At 39.5% G+C, this 16,450-nt stretch overlaps 1 protein-coding gene across 4 annotated transcripts in view; it reads left to right on the forward strand.

The window, feature by feature from the left end:
* CACNB4 (calcium voltage-gated channel auxiliary subunit beta 4) overlaps positions 1 to 16,450 on the forward strand; it is a 192,292-nt gene that overhangs the window by 148,531 nt on the left and 27,311 nt on the right. For all 4 annotated transcript variants that reach the window (XR_006105022.1, XM_042479251.1, XM_042479273.1 and 1 more), the window contains 6 exons: positions 2,903 to 3,022; positions 6,283 to 6,405; positions 10,294 to 10,424; positions 12,497 to 12,573; positions 14,772 to 14,791; positions 14,889 to 14,969. Coding sequence is in view for 3 of the 4 variants with exons in the window: in XM_042479251.1 (XP_042335185.1) it covers positions 2,903 to 3,022; positions 6,283 to 6,405; positions 10,294 to 10,424; positions 12,497 to 12,573; positions 14,772 to 14,791; positions 14,889 to 14,969 (552 nt within the window). In the remaining variant the exon portion in view is untranslated. The remainder of the gene's footprint in view (positions 1 to 2,902; positions 3,023 to 6,282; positions 6,406 to 10,293; positions 10,425 to 12,496; positions 12,574 to 14,771; positions 14,792 to 14,888; positions 14,970 to 16,450) is intronic.

Consider the following 16,450-nt stretch of genomic DNA (forward strand, 5'->3'; position numbering starts at 1 on the left):
GTGTCTGTGGGGAAAGCTGCTTCATCCCCAAAACAGCTACAGAACTCGGAGAGGAACTTTGAAAGGCTGAGAGAAAAGCCCCTCACAAGCAGAGGGAGGAAAGGCGGACTTTGGTGCTGGTCTTTTAACTTTTGGGGGAGGCCAGAACATCACCCCAACCCCCGGGCAGCACAATTACCATAACTTTTCCCACCCCTTTCGTCCCAGAGGGAGCAGCCAGGGAGCACATGAGAGAAAATTGCAGCCAGCAAAAAAGCTTGGGAATTGTAGTCTGATTTGAAGGCAGTCTAAGGGCAACCAAGACATACGTTCCAAAGCTGCCAAATTCGAATGGAATGCAATTCAATACATCTCTCAGTTGACCCTGGATTGGGTTTGAAATGACTTAGCATTGCCTTCGATTACATGTTATAATCTCTCATGCAAAAACGTGGTTGCACCCAGGATCACACTGCATTGACCTTCCAATTTCCCCTTTGTGATAATGTCCCTAGTGGGTTTTTATGGATGTGTGGGAATTTGAACCCTGGTTTCCAGAGTCATAGTCCAATACTCAAACAACTCTCTCCTAAAGATCATAGAGGGAAGTGGGATGTAATTCCAGAAAGCAGCTGCTTCAACTCCCCGGGCTGTGTGTTTGTGTGTGTTAAACCAGCCTTGGATTTACCTTCCACAAACCAGCAGACTTTTTTGAATGCAATGTGATTGCAGAGCCTGCCTATTCCTGGAAAGAGAAGGAGCAGCCGAAGTGCCTCCAGCAATTTAGCAATGTCTGTGCAAATAAGGACATAGAATAAGATGATGCCGTTCTGTTGTCCAGAAAGCTCCCTTTCTCAAAGGAAAAGGCTGAAGTAAAAAGACACAATCACTTGACCCACTGCTACACTCTCTTCTTAAAATCTCATGTGAATAAGTGAGTCAAGGCAGAGCAGGGACCCTAAAGGGATCTTCAAAATATTCATTCTCCGTCTCATGCATTTCTGTGTACATAGTATAACAAAAGCTAGGAACAAAGCCATAGTCCTTGCACTATATATTATACATGTTTATTATGCCCTTTGATTTATTGTCTCCAGGTTGTAATTTTTCTTGTGGCTGTCATTGATTGTAGGTAGCCAGTAAAATAGTAGCAATAATATCTGGCATTTTTATAGGCCTTTATATCTTCAAAGTGTTTTGCAGACATTAATGGATCAGCTGTTATCGCAAGAACCCATTCGGACCTATATTCACTATTCTAGAGCTCTGTTGTTCACGTGCAAATCTATTCTGTCCTTGGAAATTCCTTGTTAGGAGCTTGATTATATGACACCAAGATGGTCTTCTCTTAGTTTAGGCAGTAAGAATAAAAATTGTTGCCATCCTACTTGCCTCTCAACATCGCCAGTACATCAGTTCTGGAGTGATGGCATGATTCTAGTAGATACGGACTATGATATCTGTATATAAGAGTGACCAACAGACAGCTTAAAGTTCACATGCTGCCCTCCATTTGCCACCATCAAACCACACCATGGAACTCCTCCTAAATCCTCTTCCTTCCTGGAAAGAAAGGACATGTTCTGTCCTACACCATGGCAGCACTCTATGGTGCAGGGAAGTGTGATGTCCCTCCAATTGCCCAATATGATGCCCTTAGTGGTAGATGTGGTATTTTTTTCATTGTTTGAGTAGATGTGTCGCATGCAGAAGATCCCAGGTTCTGTCTCTGGTTTCTCCAGATAGAGCTAGGAATTACTCCTATTTGAAATTCTAGAGAGCTCTTGGCAGCCATTGAATGTAATTCTGTGTGATGTTGGGTTGACTTGGCGGCTACTTATGTAGGAGAGATGCCAGACCCAGGCAACACCTGCACTGCAGAAATAATGCAGTTTGACACTGTTTTAACTGACATGGCTTCATTCTATGGATTTGTAGTTTGTTGTAGAGAAGGCTGACTGTCTCACAAAACTACAAATCCCAGAATTCCGTATCATTGAGCCATGTTAGTTAAAGTGATGTCAAACTGCATTTTTTCTGCAGTGCAGATGCAGCCTGAGAAGAAAGCCTTTTGCTAAAGATCTCACCATTTGAAGAAGCCAGGCTCAGGTGCAGAGATTCTTAAACAAGAAGGATTTCACCAAGCAATGAAACATTATCAAAGGATAGGAAATCTCATGGTTTAGATGTAACCATTGAGAGGCCCTTCCTATGGTCTACCTGATGGGAGCAGGAGAGAATGACCTCTCTGTCATATCTTTGAGTTTTAGCAGACTGATATGGCAGGAGGTTGCTACTCCTCACCGATGTTTTGGACTGAAGCTGCTATAGGACTTAATTTTCAGGGCCTTCACATCACATTTACTATTCACATTTAAGCGTGGAATACCTAATACATGAGGAAGTAAAGCCCACAGTGTACTTATGACTGTGCTGCATGTGAAAATAATGTAATTTACTTGGAGAAGTGGATTTTATTGAAGTGTATTTTGCTCCTATTAAATTTGACACTGTGTAGCCTTTCAGAGGAGAGATGGTCCATACTCTGAAGTATCTAACAAGATTTCAGTCTTGTAATAGGTTGCTGCTCAGTGTCTAGGCTACTAGCTTTACATATAATGTATATACAAAAGGACAATACAATAAAAAGATCTGCCATTTTTGACAGAAAGTTAATTTTCTGTATTTGCGTTTGTTTCCGTAACAGAGAAGGAAGACAGCCCTAAAAATGTATCTCGTTGCTGTAGGAAGGAAGTCCATTCTGAACATGGACATCTTTGTCAAAATAATACAGATGAAATTTGATTGAATAAATAAATCATTAAATCCATGACTGGATTTCCTTCACACTGCCACCCTGCATATTTGGCTTCCCTCTGTGCTCCATCCATCATTTTTGTTAATAATGTCCTTTTCTTTCTAGGGATCAGCAGATTCATACACAAGCAGACCATCAGATTCTGATGTCTCTCTGGAAGAGGATAGGGAAGCAATCCGCCAGGAAAGAGAACAGCAAGCAGCTATCCAGCTTGAAAGAGCAAAGGTACACCTCCTTTTTTCTTTCTTTCTTTGTCTCTTTGGGTGCTTCTGGGTGAGACTTTTATTCTGCATTCACCTCATCCTGTAAATGAGGGATGGGCGCAGTGTGACCCAGCAAGGTCCCTGAAGTTCAACCCAACTCTCCCCCCCCCATTTTTTTTTAAATGGCACAAGTTTCAGTCAATTTTTGCACCAAATCCATGCAGAACCCCCCAACAGCTCATTAAAATACCCCCACTGCAACTCCATAAGCACCCCAAAACCCCATATAACCCCCAAATATCTCTGTTTTCCTCTGCAATCCCTCTCAAAATGAACAGAAGTGGTATGGTGTCATTTTGTGTGATCATTTTGAGAGGTAAGGGAGAAGAAAACAGGAGGTATTTCAGATTGCTGTGGGGGAGCTCATGGGGAATCTGGGGGTGCGAAATTGGCTGTTGACCCCCCATGCAGTTGCCTACCCCTACCTTAATTACAGAGGTTTCTGTGGGGATTTGGGGATTGCAGGGCAGAGTCCAGATACCCTGGCTTTCCCATCAGTTTTTCCACCTTCTTCTGTCTTTTTCCTTATTATTAAAAAAACCCATTAATCAGGAAAAGATGGAATAACTATAAAATGTCTGGATGCAGCTTTTCTTTCCAGTAATAGAGATGCTAATTGTGGTGCTGTTGGGGGATTTTCAGTGGTAGGATTGACCGTTTCCTGGAGAAATTTTTCAAACCGGCACTAGAAATTGATCAAGGGGCATCCTATTCTGGCTAAGGTTGGGCCCATTCTCTCTCTGTCTTTACATACCATCCCCATGCATGCGCACACAGGCATGCTGACATGTACACACACTTGTGGTCAAAACAAAAAGCCATATTTTGTTCTCAATAATGCTTCTAGTAATAGAATTTTCACATACAAATTGAGTCTCCCTTAGCCAAAATGCTTAGGGCCACAAGTGTTTTGGATTTTGGAGTTTTTCAGATTTTGGACTATTAACAAATACATAATGAGATATCCTGGAGATAAGACCCAAGTCTAAACATGAAATTCATTTATGCTTTGTGTACACCTTTTGCACATAGCCTGGAGATAATTTTATACACTATATTTTTAATCATTTTGTGCATGAAACAAAGTTTGAGTATCGTGTCCTGGGCCAGTCTTTCCCTGGAGTATGGCTAGGCATCTGAGAAGAAGTGGTAAGGTAACAAAGAAAAAGGAAATCCTTCAATGTCCATATATTTAAAAGTGAAATCATTATTTGAAGATGGGTAGAATTTATCTACATTCTGGAGGATCAACCTGATTTTTTGAGGATGTTTTTAAACCTATCTTGGACTTGAAAAAATATAGCACAAGCCAATTATCATTTTTAATTAAGTATTACTGCAAAAGGTATGAGGGAAGATATATTATTAACATTCACCTGAAAAATTACTAAAACATATTTTTGCTTAGATTATCACTTTTGAAAAAACTTTCTTAAGACCTATTTAAAATTGGCCTGCAACCAGAAAATCTGTACCACACAGCAGGAAAAAAAGGCAAAGAGGCACAGTTTTCCCCCTTTGATAAGCTATTTTTCAGATTGAGTTTGCAACATCTGTAATGTTCCCCTAAGGAAGATATCAGATGCCAAAATGTGATAAGAAATTTAAAGAGAGAAAAAAACTTTACTCCTAAAGGCTTTGCCATTGCTTAGGTATTTTAACCTAACTTATTTTAAAAAAATTGGTAGGAACAGGTGTTTGGTTGCTTTGTAGGTCCTAGAGGGAAGAAAAACCCAGTTTCTGAGTGATCTTCTAATTAATTTGTATGGTGGTGACAGTAAACTTAGGGAGATGGAGAAATTGTTTCAGTCTGTGTTGGGTTCTAATGTAAGTAATTTTGCAACTGAAATAGTTGCCTTCTTCTTGATTAATCTGACTGGATTTCAGACTGTGGGTTCATATAGATGGACAATTTGTGCCAAACCAGTTAATGTTGTCATTCTCCCTGTCCAGCCTCTCTCCTGACTTCTTTAAACCTCAAAAAGTAGCACATTTTTGTTTACTTGTGGTCATCTTGGTTGTGGTAGTAAATATACACATATATAACATATTCTTACTATGTCTTCAGGATGCCCCAGTGTTTCATTTCACAGAGCTATACCACCATATCTCCTTATGGGAGTTGTACTAAAGCTCTCAAGAGATATAACAAAAATAGTAAATTCTCTCCCTGGGAAGAGAAAGAGTTTCCCTGGAAACTCAGGACAAATGAAGTGGAGGCAGATACCAGGCTGCAAAAGCATTGCTTGGGATTGCTAGATGCTGAGAGGGATGCTGAAGCTTTGAAATCAATGACAGAAAGCACAGTTTGCCTCAAATCCCCAATTGTGATGACTCCTTTCCCCCTTTGTCTTTTTCTTTGCAACACCTTCTTGATGAGATATGGATGGTGCACCATACCTTGTCAGAGGAAGGGCTGTGGGCAGTAGCACTTGGTGATTCCTAATCTTGAACAGATTAGATTGAACTGAGTGGAGCCAATCAATGCATGAAAGGACTATCCATTCCTTAAAGGGTCTTTGATCCAGTAGAGGTATTCTCAGATGAAGGAGGAGGAGATTTTTGTCCAGTTCCATTTTCCTGGTGCATCTCTTCCACACCTACCTTTCAAGAACAGAAGGACTCCCTTGGCTACGTGTCAGTTTCACCTCTGCTACCTTTAAAAGAAAGTAGGGAGTTTTGCACAATTTCACAGAACTTCTATTCAATTGTACTGAGATGTAAAGGGTTAAAATAGGCAAACACAGGTAAGGTATCATCAAACACCTTACTGCCAGTTCTTACACATCTTTACTCAGAAATGAACATTACAGTGCTTAGTATTAGCTCTCCCTGCTATGTAAACTCACCGAAGCCTGAGAAGAGAGGAGAAGACCTTCTTTGCAAACTTTTCAACAAACAGGAAAAAATGAGCAATAGAGTATTCTGATTCGCAGAATTATTGCCTGTCAGTGGCAGCTGATGGCATCAGTATCTGTGGGTTGATGAATTTACCCTGATTTGAGTCCTAATACTCAAGCAGCAAAATAGGTAAAAACATGAAGCAGATTTGCCATCGCGTTAACATACGAGCCACCATTTTCTACTGTCACTTATGCCTTGTGACTAGATGACTCCTTGTATCCACATACCCCCCCTTTCTCTTATTCCATCTGCTTGACATGATGGCTTGTTGCCCACACCAGATCTTATGTAGTAACCAAAGCACATTTCTGTTCCCAGTCAAAGCCTGTAGCATTTGCTGTGAAGACTAATGTCAGCTACTGTGGAGCTCTGGATGAAGATGTTCCCGTGCCAAGCACAGCTATTTCTTTTGATGCTAAGGATTTTCTACACATTAAAGAGGTAACTACATAATGTAATTATTCTTCTTATCTGTTGATAGCTTGATCCTGAACAGTTAGTTTTGAGCTGTGTGCACTATGAAATAGAAGCTTCAAAGCAACCAGCGTTGTACGGAGCATGTTAGATTAGAGACCAACATTCTTCCTGATTGAGGTTTGAAAAAAAAGTGCATTCTAGGTTTTTAAAGTAATACTGTTACCCAGTGGGCTTTAAACTCATCCATACTTGTTAGAAGTGCATCTTAAAAATCTACCGCCCTTAAACCAGGAGTGTTGCTGGATTGCAGCTCTTGCCACCCCTCAACTTTAGCAGTTCTGGCTAAGGCTGAAGTGAGTTGCCATACAATGACATTTGAAGGACTACAAGTTGTCCACCCTTGTGTTAAACTGTAGAACAGAGTGGACCCTTGCGCTGTATTGACTTTCATGGCCTGAAACAGGTTGAATTGCAGGAAATATTGTAGCATGATGAACATGGCTTAGTTGAATGGCATCCGTGGACTTTCACTACTCAGTGCTGGCAGTATGTCTGAATATGGTATAGGAATACTTGTAAGCGTGAGGAGTCTGTACATGCTAGCCCTGGCCTTATCATCCGCATGCCCAGCTTCTCAACTTGGATTTATTTTTCTTTTACTAAGCTCCTAGCAGCTCTTCTGGCCTATGGGAGGGTCATCTGGCATTTGTAATCCAAAAAACATTGCCAGCATATTGCTAGGAATTCTCATTCCTGTGTGCAAAAGGATGGTAGTTCCAGTCTGATTGACTACACACCTACTTAGGTTGAGTATATACTGGGAGTAGTGAGTACTAAACAAATAGAACCAGAAATTCTTATTTTCAGCTTCTTGTCATGGAATAGGACAAACTCACTCTGTTCCATGTGTTAAGAGTTCTGAAAGAGAAATGACATGTTTCATATTAACATTTCAGTCCTGAATCTGTTGCATGTCCTGTTGTTTTTGAGTATAGATGTGTAGTAGTGCAACCATATGTTAATCTTTAGTTTATAACTCAGTTATAGTTGTTTGCAGAAAGTTCTTTTTCTTCAAATAATCAGAGGAAATCAGAAATTAGTGTGGGATATGGGCATTGTTCAGAAGGGGTGTTTTAATGCCTTATCTCTCCCTTCTCCCCAGAGTCTCCTGTGACACCATTAAAGAGAGCTGTAACTTTTCACTAAAGCCGAGACTGTTCTTATGAGTTGTTCTCAGTGGCCTGTATTATAAACACTGTATTAGGATTGTGGCCCTATGATGTTGAACTGCAGCTCCCTCATTCCCTAATATTAGCAGTGTTGGCTATGGTTGATGGGAGTTGCTGTCCAGAAGGCTGCATAGAGAGGATCACAAGTTATCCATCCTTCCTGTATATACATGGTTGTTTTTAATAGGATATTAGTTGTGCTGCAGCAGCTTGATACCCAACCTTACTTTTGTCCCCAGGCAAATCAGAGTAATATATAAGCCCAAACAAAATGTGAAAGGCTTGGAAAGAGAGGGACTCAAAACTCCTACCTAGAGCTTGGAAAGCTCATGTTGGGCATGTGCCCCCTTGTCTCCTTGCGTTTAATAGCAGCTGGTATAGATGGAAAAGTGAGTAAGCAACTGCCTGCTATTGTCATGTGCCTTCACGTTGTTTCCAACTTATGGCAAACCTATCACAGGGTTTTCTTGACAAGATTTGTTCAGAAAGGGGTTTTGCCTTTGCCTTCCTCTGAAGCTGAGAGACTGTGACTTGCCCAAGGTCACCCGGTGAGTTTCCATGAGGGAGCCAGGATTCAAATCCTGTTCCCCAGAGTCCTAGTCCAATGCTGCCACTACACCTTGCTGCTTGTACCATGGCTTAAACTCACAACTGACTCAAACAGATTTTAAAAGATATAAATAATCAGAAAACCTTAGGGGGAAGAGGCAGTCAACTAACTTTCACATCTAGTTTGAGCCTTAGGCAAGGTCATTCTGGCAACAAACCAAAATGTCAGCTAGAATGGATGACTTCACGTTCCAGCTGTCTCATCTGTCACCAGTTGTATTATGCACTTTTAACAGATTAAGTGACAACAATTATTGGCAATGCATAAACATTTCTGGCTTAGCAACCAGTAGAAGCCACATGTTCTTGATCCACCTACACTGAATATTCAGACAGGCCTGGAAGAACATATGGAAGCTGCTTTGTAATACAAGTGACCTTGCTGTGCAATGCAGTATCTTTGTAAATCAACTTTGGAAAGAGGATAGGCATTTTTGCTTGGTTTTTTTTTAAAGCAATATAATAGCCCACTTGACAGATGTCATTAAACACCTTCATAAACACCCACTCTACCCATTAATGAATGTATGAATTTTATCCATAAATAGCAGCTTCAGTCCAGTCCTAGGTGTTGGACAGAGTTGGAACAATTGTTTTTCTTGGATTATATCTCATAGTATCCCCTCGTCCACATGGCTGGAGGATCCTGGCCACTGTACTATACCAAACAGCAATTTCCCAAGCTTTGCTAATAGACCTCTTAAATGGTTTTGAGTTTCTTTTTTTTCTTCCATCACTGATGGTCGTAACTTTCAGTCTTTCATAGTATCTGATTTGCCCTGTCTCTTCCAGTCTATCATCTTCATGCATTTCCTTTGTCTGAGAAAGTATCATGAGAAAAAAGTTACCCTTCTGTCATGTTAATTATTTCCCTTCTATATTCTTCTTGTGTCTACATTTTTGCGTAAAGAGAAAATGAGAAAGAAGGGATGAAAACAGTATAAGATTGACCATGGGGTTGGAGAGCAAGGAATTGGAGGTGATGGTAAGGAAAGACTATGGAACTTGTCTCATGGACAGAAAATAGTGTAGGGGGACTCTTCTACTGGCTGAGTATTGTTCCTTCACCCACACATTGCAGTTGTATCTGTAATAATATGCATACACCTTTTGGACAGAACATTTTCTCTTTTGTGACAGTGCTTCTTGTAGGCTGTCCACTGTGAGATTGCTTATGGTGGAGTGTAGGTTTGTTTCTATGTTAAGTCCACGTGTTTGTTCAAATGTCTATCTGGAATTCTATATATATTTTTTAAAAAATTAGAACAGGAAGTGGGATGTGCTGGTTTCATGACTGAAACAAGGGCAGCCAATGGTTACTCTGCAGATTTATTCTTTGCTGCAAACCAGAAAAACAGGTTCATTCTGAATCTGATCTTGGGGAGGATATGGCCCAGGTTCCCAGAATGTGGTGACTGCACTGCTACAATAGACTCATAGTTAAAAAATGATATCCATCTGTACACATCCTTACATGCCTTTGATAAGTGTATATTAGGAACTCATTCAAGCTCTTAATCAAGAAGAAGAAATGGTACCTTCTTGATAGAACAGTAATACTGCAACGTGGATGAGAATTTCATTTTGATTGATTGGAAGTTGGCATTGTGTGAAATCCTCACTGTATATGGAAATCTAACATATCAGTGAATCTTTGCTCTGAGACTGTAGGATTAGTGTTAAATGTAGAAATATGAAATCACACTTCAACTAATTCCTTCTATTCATAGAAATTACCCCATTTTAGCTTTTGCCCCCTTCCTGTTATGCTTGGTGGATGGTAGATTTGAAGCAAAAGTGGTGAGCCTGTGGACCTTCAAATGGAAGCACTCCCATCATTCCTGATCATTTGCCATTGTGGCTTGGCCTTCTGGAGGCATAGTCCGAAAACACTGCAAGTACTACAGATTCCTAAAACTTGATTTAAAGTATTGTAGGATTTATATAAGGAACAGACAAATCACTTTTATGGATTAATGTTTTTAGTGGAGGGAAGCAGCAGTAGGAAGCACATGCATACTGAGTGGGAGGAAGTGAGAATGAAAGATTCAAATTAATGACTTCTTTGTTACAGAAATATAACAATGACTGGTGGATAGGAAGATTAGTTAAAGAAGGCTGCGAGATTGGCTTCATCCCAAGCCCACTGAGGCTGGAGAACATTCGGATCCAGCAGGAGCAGAAGAGAGGGCGTTTCCATGGCGGGTAAGAGAGGATATTTGTATTATCATACCAATTTTTGGTATGGCTTTTAAATTATTGGTAGGTTTCACCTTTTAAAATTAGTTGCTTCATACCTGCAGTTTTCAAAATGTGACTTCTGTTTTTCCTGACTAATCAGAAATTAGAGAGGAATTAGTGAAAGGCAGAAATGTAAACCGGGATGATAAATTGAGTACCTTCCGCCTGGTCTTTTTATAGGGATCTGAACTCTATGCAGGCACTCAGGAAACATGTAGTCCAGGAGTGGAAATCATGTAGCTATCTAGACATTGTTGGGCTGCAGTTCCTAAAAGCCCTGGGCAACACAGTCAATGACAAGTTCAGATTTCAAACAGAGCAATCTCTCTCTCTCTCTGTCTCTGTCTCTCTCTCTCTCTCTCTCACACACACAGAGATTATTTTATTTTATTTTATTTTTATTTTATTTTTTGTCAAGAAAAGGGAAGTCTAGAGGAGTCTTGACCCTGAAAACCAGACTTTGGGGAACATTTTCTCATTCTAGTAATCAATTCTTGGTGGATTCAACATACAGTGTTCCAGGTGCCTCTTATTTTTCCTACAGTAGAGAAAACCATGTTAGATTTCTCTTCTGTACAAACCTGACAGCACAAAAACCCAAACAATACAGTGGGCTCTCAGTATCCGGTATCTGCTGGAGTTTGATTCCAGGAGTCACCCAACCCCATGGATACCAAAATCTGTGGATTCTAAAGTGTCATTAAATATAATGGCATATCAGAATGGTGTCCCTTATATAAAATGGCAATATCAAGGTTTGCTCTTTGGAATTTTTATATTTTAAAAAATATTTTCAAGCTGTGGATGCTTGAATCCGTGGATAAAGAATCTGTGGATACAGAGAGCTGACTGTACAACCCAGTGTTTTGCAAACAGATCTGGTACATATAAGTGGGGAAAGAAATACATTCCCACTCGAACAAAATTGTCTGCATTTAATTAATTAATAGCCTTCCTTTCTCCTGACATGGGATCCTAGGCAGCTTACAAAACAGATTAAAATAAAATACAGTTTTAAAAAGCCACCGATGAAGGAGATGTTTTTAAAACAGTTAAATAAACTATCCTATTAAACACAATTTAAAATAGCATAAAAGGATTGTAAACATAAGAATAAAAGTGCAAGTTACAGATGCCCCTCCCATTAAAAGACCCTTTGGTACCATCAATTAATCACAAAATCTCTACTTAAATAGAAGCACTAGTAGATGGAGAGCCAAGAAATGACCAGAACATAGTCCCTCCCACAGAATTCTCTTCCACTTCCAGGTTGGAATTTAGTTTGGGATTACCAGGATCAGACTTAATATTGTAAGCCCATGTAAACAGCTTTGAAGAGCAGGGAGGAAAATTACCGAAAACAGAAATTCTATGTTGATGCTCGTTTGAAGAATAACAAAATAAACTGATCTGTTTGTCTTTCCAGAGGTGTGTGTGCCTGAATAACTGGAAGCAAACAGAATTATGATCTGTTTTAACACTCCTAATCAGTCATTGGTTAGACTCTGGAGCTATAGTGAAGTGCTTTGGAGAATACAGGGGTGCATCTGCATTGCAAAAATAATGCAGTTTGACACCACTTTAAGTGCTGTAACTCCATCCTATGGAATCCTGGTTTTGTAGTTTTATAAGGTCTTCATCTTTCTCTGTCAAAGAGTGCTGATGCCTCACCAAACTACAAATCCCAGGATTTTGTAGGAGGGAGCCATGGCAGTTAAAGTGGTGTCAAACTACCTGTATATTATTTCTTCAGCATAAATGTACCCGAGAAGCATACTTGGTCTTTTGTGCTGTGTAGATATTTTATTATTGTGAATCTACTGAATCTCACATCTTGTGAATTTCTCCATAGTCTCTCCAAGATACTGGCCATTATGCATTTTTATCCTGGTGGACCTTTTATCCTTAAAGAACTAATGGATAGATATTTTTGGTGTCTGTGTTCCTTCAGTCAAATTGAAATGTTGTTGAAGGTCTGCTGAGCTTCATTCTCTAATTCCTCCAAATTTCTTAAATGGGGATTCTATACAACATAGGAAATCGAGTGGGAATTCTTCTTCAAGCCTCGGAGAAATGGTGTCTGGTACATTTCGAGCTACTCCCACTTCCACTGGTGAGTAGTCATCTCCCTTGAAGGAAATAAATTATATTCTAAAAGTAATTTTGAACTATGAGGTAGGACATAAATCTATTGCACACTTCAGGTTATGAAGTTCTATTTAGCGTAGTGGGGCATCAGTGCAGTCCATGAGAAAAGATAGAAGAAAACAACTAATTAAATTCATTTTTGAATCTACTGCTAACTATGAAGGGTTTTGAGCAAGTCTTACTGACTTAGTTGGTTAGAGAAGGACCCATTGAATCAACGAGATTTACATAAATCTTGACTGGACAGTTGATTTATGAGTCTACTCCTGCTGGATTACCAGTTGAATTTGGGCCACTGTTTTCTAGCAGTAAATATAATTATTTTTTCCTTGAAAATTATCTATCAAGCACATTGGGAATAAAGTTGCATCTAGTGTTAGTGTTATATAGAAGCTTAGCCATAATTGATTTGTACATGTGTGAACTGCATTTTTGTTTCACCCTTGAGACTGAGAGAAAGACATTTGTATCAGAAGCTGGGTCTGGGTCTACAACATCAGCTATGTGGAGTGAAGCATCTGAGAAAGTAGACTTAAGTGTGTGAAAGCATGTCTTTCTCTCCGTCTTAAAGATGCTATAAGATTCGCTTACACTCTGGTACAGACTAGCTTTATGTGTTGGAATTTTTGTTGTCATTCCTCTAGTACAAGGATTGGAATCTAGATGTTCTGAGGCTGCACTTTCCAGCATTTCTCACCTTTGGCAATTAGCTGAATGGATTTGCAGTCCAGCAACACTGGGAAGAATACACGTTTTAGCCTGCTCTAGCACTTTGTCCAATATATCTTTTATGCTGAAAAAGAGTGCATGAGCAAGGAATCAATGACAGTTTGGAGCAAAAGGGATCCTGATGCTAGGCTAGGGTACTTATCTTTATGATAACGGAAGCCCATGTTCTATATACATCCTCTCTGTCCTCACTCATTTCCAAAGAGTTGTCTTTCTGCTATCCAAATGCAAGTTTACAAGGCTATCTGAACATGGAACTTTGGCAGCTATTTTTCCTTTCTGTGTTGGGTACAGCACATCTTGATCCCTTGATGCATTCTCACAGAAGCCCTGTGTGAAATCAGTGGGGGGAGGAAATGGTGCTGGTTGGTTTATGACAATGACAGTGTTTTCACTAACTTCTAAATAATACCTAGACAGGCAGACATGTAGTTGACTAAAAGCCAAACAAATATTATTTGACATGAACTTCTGTGGGCAGCATTTTCCAGTGCATCAGACACAGAGGGGGTGGTTAACGTTTAGGCCTTCTGCTATCACATGAGTCAGAATGGCTGAGAATTTTGTTTTAGTATGTTTTTGGTAAGAATTTGATCCAGATCTGCAAATTCCTTCATTTTCAGACTTGAGGTGTAAAAAAAGATTAAATGTGGGAGAAACAGAAATTGAAGAATTGTCATCGAAGCACAGAGCTTTGAGTGCTAAATTATTATAAATCTAGACTTGAACTTCTGCATTCAAATATGGTAGTGCTGAATTAGAGTCGTGTTTTGCCTTCAAGTCAGTTCTGACTTACGACAATCCGTGCTGGCTGTTTTTGCTGCCTACTTTTTTTCTGAGAGGCTCTTTATGTTTAACAGTTGTATTTCATGCTGATAAAATATGGTCCTCCTCATGCATATCAATTGAATATAGCTAGTGCAAATGGGAGAGAATTTAATTTCAGTTTGATTTTGATAAACCTTTACTATCATTCCCTTTTTTTTTCAAAACAGAAGGCACATGATATTTAACATATTTGAATGAAGGTGAAAGGAAGACTGGCACGTTTTTATATTGCTACATGGGAGATAGATTTTCCCATCAGTACATGGGAGTTTATCATGGCTGCATGTGAGAAAATATAAAGAGCACCATTGTTCAGGAGGAAAAGAACCATTTGGTTCTAAATGAATGCTGAGAATGTTATGATATTTGTGAAAATTTGTTGGGATATGTGTTTGAAAAGTGAGATCTTGATCATGAGAGCATTCACTGAGCACTCATCAAAACAGCAACACTCCTTCAGGAGCAAGTTAGGGTTGCTCAGATTCAAAATTTGTGTTGAAATTATTTTGGTTGTTGTGAGATTAAGCACTGAGCATGTTTCATTTGGGCTTGTATGACTGCTGTGCAATTAAACAAAGTAATATTTAATTATTTTGATTTTTTCAGCAAAGCAGAAACAGAAAGTAGTAAGTATACAAAACTCCATTCTCTCTTTTCCTATTAATTGCATGCTGTTTCTGTTCGTGAGCAGGCACTTACTGGACATGTTGTCCTTTCTTTCAGACGGAACATGTGCCTCCATATGATGTAGTACCATCAATGAGGCCTGTTGTACTGGTTGGCCCCTCATTAAAAGGCTATGAGGTAAGCAGTCCTGTTAGTTAGTACTGAAAAGGGATTTCCACCCTCCTTTCAAAATATTTGAAGCAAATTCACACCCTTCCATGATTTGATTATAGCAGCTAGTATTTGCCTTAAGCGCTTAACCCAGACAGTGTGTCTGGGTTTCTGGAATGCTCCTTCTTACAGGCAAACAACCCAGTATCCATCCATTGTATAATAGATGTTGATGGATTGAACTGCTTTGTTGAGTTTGGAATCTTTCACCTAAATCCAATAGTTAGTTCTAAGCAGAATAGATCGACTGAATCAGTGAAACATAAGTGCTGACTTACCAAGTTCCCATTGGTTCAGTACGTCTGCTTTACTTGGAATTGTATTAGATTTAGCTTCTCTCCCCTTTTCTTTTTTGGAAAAAAAAAACTCTTGGTGAAGATGTGCTCATCCATACTAGATGCAGGGAACGTTTATGCTTCAAAGGACACATACTTTTCCTTCCAAAGCAAGAAATTTACCACAAGACAATGTCCTGGGGGTGAAGGGTGTAATGTCTCTTATTTGTCATTTAAAGAATATCCAAAGGTGATTAGTTGGGTGCAGAACTCAACACAGGGCAGAGGGGAGAGTATTTGCTTTCTTATGGCATTGTCAGGAGTAGAAAGAATGGAATTTTCAAAGTAACATGGTAAGCCATGAAAGAGATGTGCAGCTCAGCAGTAAGGAGGAATTTGGATTCCTTACAAATGAATCAGTAGTAATAAAAAGGTTTGTAGTGCTATAAATTCATTTTTTGGAAAGCCCCTTCAATTAACAGAACATTGTACAATGCAAACTGATTTAGCTAAATGATATGTGAATCACATTTTATGCAGATCTAAAGGCCAAAAGCATGTTGGAAGTGTTTGTTGAAAACAGGGGGAAAGACTATTTAAATGAGATCTGACTTTCACCAATGGTCAAAGCATAGCTTGTTTTTAAACTAAATGTATCTGTGCCTTTTGCTCTGCACAAAATAAATGTAAATATGTGCGTTTATCAACATCAACAACAAAGTAGGGAAAGTGTCATGAAAGAGGGAGAATGAAGATGGGGATAGAAGACAAATGCCTTATGGCCCTCTTGTGCACTAGCAAATGCTAAAGGTGTTGTTTTTAATTATAATGGTAAGAAGGAAGCTAGGGTTATCTGTGAAGGTATTGGTCCAAATTGACATTGGCTTATATAGTGGGTGTACTGTATTAGCAGAGTACAGGGAGACATTTATGGGAGAGGATTGGCAGGTGGAAGGGAGATGTGTTCCCTGAAATAGCCACCTTTTCTCCAAAGCCAGGCTTACGTTTGCTCTCAGAGGCCATTGCCAGGATAAAATCCCCTGAAACTTCCAGAGAAGCATTCACAAGGGAGAATTAACAATTCACTGACCCACCTATTTTGACCTACCAGTTCTCCCCTCTAAATATCACTTTCTACATTAACTTGACAAAGGAAATATGGGATGGGAACTT

This window comes from Sceloporus undulatus, chromosome 1, assembly GCF_019175285.1.
Source record: "Sceloporus undulatus isolate JIND9_A2432 ecotype Alabama chromosome 1, SceUnd_v1.1, whole genome shotgun sequence".
Classification (NCBI taxonomy): Eukaryota; Metazoa; Chordata; class Lepidosauria; order Squamata; family Phrynosomatidae; genus Sceloporus; species Sceloporus undulatus.